Source organism: Montipora foliosa, chromosome 8 (genome assembly GCF_036669935.1).
Source record: "Montipora foliosa isolate CH-2021 chromosome 8, ASM3666993v2, whole genome shotgun sequence".
NCBI classification, from domain to species: Eukaryota; Metazoa; Cnidaria; class Anthozoa; order Scleractinia; family Acroporidae; genus Montipora; species Montipora foliosa.
The window spans coordinates 33,785,571-33,791,612 of NC_090876.1; the positions used below are offsets into that span (position 1 = coordinate 33,785,571).

Here is a 6,042-nt window from a genome sequence, read left to right on the forward strand (position 1 = left end):
CCCTTCTAAGGCAAGTCTCACATCTTGCAAATTCCTTGATAGACTGTAGACAATGCGACAGCTGGTTTCCATGAAAGTATATAATATTGTGTGCATTGGTTCCATTTCTTCCGGTACGTCCAGCTTCTTGTATGTGGTCAACGACAGTTCTTGCTGGACCCATGTGAATAACATATTGCACATCTGGGAAGTTCACTCCCATGCTCTAAGCAGACGTGGCAACTACAACACGAACATGTCCCTCATTTTCTCTGAATGACTTTGACACTCTTACCTTGTATTTTGGCCAGGTTAGTGAATGAAAAATTCCAATTAGCCTGTTCTCAGGAATGGATGGCTTTCCAGGTACATATGCAGCATTTCCCAGCTCTGCTAACAGGAAACCAAAAACTTTAGCAACATCATGCATAGTACCACAAAAAATAATAGTCTTCGGAGTGCTGAGGTTTTGCTCCCTAATCAAGTCCACAATCCAACCAAGGTAACTCAGCTGGTCATCCTTTGCTGTTTTGATTGCTGCAAAACGTATGTTGGCTCTGTTAGGGCTGATATCTATTGTCACTGCATCTGTTCCCATTGCAAGTTGTTGTCGTATGCTGGATCTCATTTTTGTTGTTGCTGTTCCAGTAATTGCCAGCAAGGGAACACCTGCATAGCAAATTATTCATTAACAACACATGTTTGTCAAACTCTAGCTATTTTAGCAGTCAAGTCATCTTTTAGCCCCTTAACTCCTAGTGGCCACTCTCTCTAACGCCAGACTATTTTACTCATCAATGGGTGCCCCTTTGGGTCTTAAAGGGTTAACAACACTTAGGTTTTCTCAAAAACTGTCCTTCCACTAAGTTGTTTGTTTCGTGTCAGCAAAAGTGAAGGAATTGGGATTCTGGAATCCTGCAAATGTGAGGATTTGGAATCTGGAATCCATTGTACATGTATGGACTCCAGAATCCATGGTGCTTATCCTGCATAAAAGAGGGTCGGTCCCATCGGTAACAGAATACTTTAGATTGGCATTCCTTGACCCAAAGTGTTTTACCGAACAAGTACACAGTCTACTGGCCCCTCAGAGTTATAAAGATTAATTTTGTGCTCAAAATGTAATAACTTTTCAAAGACCATTGCCTGTTTTATAATTTCTAGCAAAGAACTTACTACTGATGTTGTGTCAGTTGCAGTACACAAAGTATTCAATCAATGTTTCCAAGTTTATTAGTTTCTTTGACCTGTGTCAATGTGTATGTTGTCGTTTGGTAATAGACTGAAAACAAATTGGCTTGGCAACCTTTGATGAATTCATTATATAAATGAATATCAATGTGGGCAGAAATAAAAAGCTAAAACTTAGTTACAATGAAAGAAGGTGTAATTCTTGTTAATCTCTGAAACAAGAATAATACAAATCAAACAACTGAGTAACAATTATTGTAAACACATTTAAATTATTTTCATGAAAATAAAAAATGAAGAAAAACAAAATTAATGTTAAATAATTACTACAACCAAGTCAAAGTCTTCATATGCATCTTCAAGTCTTGGTGAATGCTTTGCCAAATACTGGGGATTTTGCAAGAAAAAAAAGTCCCCCGGGGATGGGAAATTCAGCAACTTTGAAATGCACATTTAGCAAAGTCCCCAATTCAACTCGGCTCCCCAAATTTCTCAACTTTACATGCTGATTGTCTCAGTATAGTCATAAGTCAAGTCTTAACTACCAAAGATGAATTTATTGGTAGGCCATAGGAATATTTTAAAACAAAGGGAATTTGACGCACCTAGCTTAGGTAAGTGTTGTGATCCACTAGCCCTAACCCCTTACCTGGACAAAAGGAACGTAGAGATGACAGAGACCCAAAATCTTTGCGAAATGGCTCCAAAACTTTCTTCCCTGCCTTCTTACTCTTTCCCCTAAAATATGACATACCAAATTTGTATAAGTGATAGATGTCACTAAAGGCAACCCAATATTACCAACTTTATTCAGTATTAAAGTAGGCTACTTCAAAAAATACCATAATACTCTTTGTTTCCCCTCCAAATTTTGAATCAGCACTGGGACTATACACGTCCCAAGAGATAAAAACAACGATTATATGGTATTTCTGATAATGGCGAATTGGAAGGATTTCATGTTAACGTTATGTTCGTCCAAGAGCAACCCTTTTGAGTTTTTTCAGCAAATATAACAATAAGCAACTCCATGACACAGAGGCTTAGTACTGCTGTGCTGAACAAACGTATATGCACGCTGCGAAACATTCGACGAAATTGTTCAACTGGGAAATCTGGGCCCGGTTGTTCAAAAGCCGATTAACAGTAATCCCAGATTAAAAACAAGAAAATTATTTCTCTACTCCCAAATGTTGTTTAAAGCTGATATTCGGCAAAACTTTACATTAGAAGAACTCAATCCTGGAAAACAAAAATAAGCAAAAGAAACTTTCTCCAAAAAGTTGAAAATATGAAACAAAAATTTACGCTAATCCTGGATTAAGTTAATCGGCTTTCGAACAACCGGGCCCTGGAGTAAACACGTCGCTCCTGTCAAGGAAGGTTTTCAATTACGGAAAGATGCGGCAAAGTGCGTTCACATTGTGAATTGAAATACGAAAAATACTGTTTAAGAAAATCCGGATTTCCACAAATTGTATAGTAAACAAACTCGCTTGACTACCCTGCGAGCAGCTCTTTCGATCTTCCTAGATAATTCGGGAAGAGGAAAGTAGACTCTCTACTTTCCTCTTCCCGACTTATCTAGGAAGATCGAAAGAGACTCTGCTCGCAGGGTATCGCTTGACTGCATCTACAAGAGAAATGTCAGTAGGTCTGAACTTGCGGTTGAACATTAAGCGTTCTGATCTTCCGGTCGAAGGTTAAGCGAAAAGCCAAGTTTTTTCCACAACCTTTCACTCGTGCATGAATGGAGGGATTCTACATACAGTGGTATTAAAACAAAAATTACACTTACCAAGTTTCAACGGTGTGACTTTCGTCGACAACTATCAACGACAGTTGCCTTTTGAGCGCCGTGGATTCATCCCGCAACAACTGTAAGAAGTCTTTCGACAAAGCTTGCTCAGCGGAAGCATAAATGACTTGAAATTTGTTGTTCTTCATCTCATTTAAAACATCTGCAGTTTTCTCAAAACCCTTAACGGTCAAATGAAAATCATTAGAATTTATCTGTTCCTCTACTTTGTAAAGGTACAATAACCAAACACGATGGCCGGTCTCCTCCAGAATTCGAAGTGCTTTCATCTTCCATTTGCTTGATAAGTACAAAGTTTTGGTAGATCAGGCTCTTCCCAAATCCCGTAGGAAGAACAGCGAATACATCCTTGCCTTGCAGCAAAAGCGTGATCGCTTCTTTCTGTTCTTTTTTTAGGACTAATCCACCAAGTCGCCTAGATAGCCTTTCGAAAACTTGAAACTCTTGATGTTCTTTCTCTAGAAAAGCCATATTGTTATTGAAAAGCCTTGTCTGTAATTTTGTTGACAGCTGATGTTAAACTCATTTTGAGATGCATTGTATTCTGGACCAATCAGGTATTGCCGTTGCTGGTGCAACGGGACCCTCTGAACACCAGTCGCAGTAAAGATCGGACAGTCTCCCTATTTTTCCCGCCGAAACCCCTCCACTCCCCCCACCCACTCGATAGTTATATCGCTCTCCCCAGTTCGCGCTCGCTTTTAAAAACAAAGATGGTGAACCAACGATCAAACGGAAAAATAGGGGAATGTGAACAGTCTAGTTAAATTTATAGCCCTTGATTTGGTCGACAAAATTTTTAAAACGAACATTGCAGAATATGGCGGTTCTGAAGAACATGTCCTCGTAAGATGTAAAAAGCAAACGTTTCATCTGTTCGCGCAGTAAAGTGGACCAAAGGGGCACTCTTCACAGGCTGTGCAGAGTGAAGTACTGAACTAGTTGAACAGTGCTGTTTCTGCAAATCTTGTTTCTTTATTTGTTATCTACCTCAGAGCATGGCAATAGTTTTTTGTTCTGGAGACTTTAAATCCCTTAGCCCCAAACCGACTCAGTCAAGGAAGAAGCAAGAGACGGAAGTGGACCAGGTTCATGATCCCACTGACCATACAAATGAATCGTCATCCGTGTTTACCTGCCCCCAGGATGGGTGTGAGAAATGTAAAAGAAATGCACCAAGTCGCTAGAGAAACGATCTTTGTTAGACCTTGCCAAACTAGGCTACAAGTCCAGGTTGGAGGAGGGCACGACCAGTCAAGTTATTTTGTCTTCGTCTTTTAGGGATACAAGAGAGGCTACATCCGGCGAAGTAGAGGTAAAAGAAGGATGGGCGCTCAAGCCGAGCAAAAAAGCATATCGCTTCAACCAAAACCAGAGGGATTATCTAAATGCGAAGCTTACAATTGGTCAAACCAGTGGCAGAAAACTGGACGGTGATATCGTATCACGTGAAATGAGACGTGCACAAGGACCTGATGGAGTTCGTTTGTTCAAAATATCCGAGTTTCTTACCCCGCAACAGTGCACTTCATATTTCTCTCGTCTTGCAGTGAAGGTCCGACTGCAAACATCCGACGATGCTGAAATCCAAGCTGTAGTAGAAGAGGAAAACTTTACCATGGCACGAGAAACAATCCTATCCATCACGCTACAGCACTCCATCACTTACAATCAGTATGATATCTGTGCCATGGCCAAGGGACGATCTCTGGAGCGACTTAAACTTGAAATTCTTCAAAACATTTGTCAGCAACTAGAATTAGAAGTACCTGGTGCTGAAAAAAGCCGTCAACAGTTGTACTTGCCAGCTCCGTGCGCAAAATATGTAGAAACAGAAAGTACTACCCTGCTCACAGACGTTTTTTTCTGTTTTGGGAATTTGGTGCGCGCACAAGATAAGCGATTGCCCATCATGAGAGAGCGCGGAACGCGCCTTTTTTTTTATACGTGCATCTAAAATTGAAGAGAGTCTGTGAACAGGCCGGTAAAGTACACAAAGTGTAGAGTTTTGCCTAAACGGTGTTCTCACTTCTCCTCAGAGGCTGCTTCCAGAAGTGAATCATTCACCATTTGTTCTCGCCGGAACAACTAAGTCAAGAAAAAATCTATTTTGTTCATTGTTTTTGCTTTCTTTGCTTATTTTTGAAGTTTGTTTATGTTTAAAAGAGCGTTCCTTTTCAGAGAGTGAGATCATTTCTTCTTTGTCAGGCTGAGTCCTTGTTACAAATTAGTCAGTTTCCTTTCAGCTCGTGACTATTTGCACGTTATAAATGTCTCTCTCTGCTCTAACAAATCAATGACACCTTATCTCATAAATGTGAAGAGGTATTCTAGCCTGCATAACAGGTGCTTTACGAGCCAAGTGAGGCGAACGCAGCATTTGCTCGGAGCGCGAAACGAGTGAGAAGCACGAGATGAGGGATAAAGAAAGATAAAGCTTTATTTTTTCCTCCCCTCGTCGCTTCTCTTCGGAGAAGCAAACATTGCCTAGGATTTTCTATAGCTTGAGGAAGGCTAAAAATTTCTAGATGACCGTTCCATTCAAGTACACAATTTTCGAAGCTTATGTAATAAATTCCCTCCGATTTTCTGAAGTTTCATTTTTCCCATTTCACTCCCCAGGTTAGGTTATTTTTCGGAGAGAAAAGAAGCCTAAAATTTTCGGAATCGAAAATGCAATGCAGAAAGGAAACGAAAAACTATCACTTTCGGAAAACTTTGAATTGCTGCTAAAATGTTTGGGAAAATAACACTGAAGTCCTCGTAACTTCGAAAAGACTCAAGTTACCAACTAGACAATTAAATATTGGCACTGAATAAATTCCTGTATTTTAGCTATTAAATAATTATTGTGTGATTTCTAAATGCATATATAATATCTACATAACAATTAAGAAGAGAAATTTATGTAAAAGTTTAAAAATTTTAGTATAAAAAGATATATAAAAAGTTTAATAATTATGTGAAAGATCTTATGTTTCATTTTCATCATCGGTTGTCCTCTTTGTTTAATCTGGAACCCTTCCAGGCGCTGTACCATCTCACTTGTCTAA

General features: G+C 39.6%; 1 protein-coding gene across 1 annotated transcript; it reads right to left on the bottom strand.

The window, feature by feature from the left end:
* Positions 1–205: 205 nt before the first annotated feature.
* On the bottom strand, positions 206–3,460 carry LOC137968669 (probable ATP-dependent DNA helicase RecS). The gene is made up of 4 exons (XM_068815190.1): positions 3,215–3,460; positions 2,969–3,150; positions 1,820–1,908; positions 206–648 (listed from the first exon to the last, which is right to left on the bottom strand). Exons 1-4 carry the CDS (start codon positions 3,458–3,460, stop codon positions 206–208), a joined length of 960 nt encoding a protein of 319 aa, XP_068671291.1.
* Between the last annotated feature and the right edge of the window lie 2,582 nt (positions 3,461–6,042).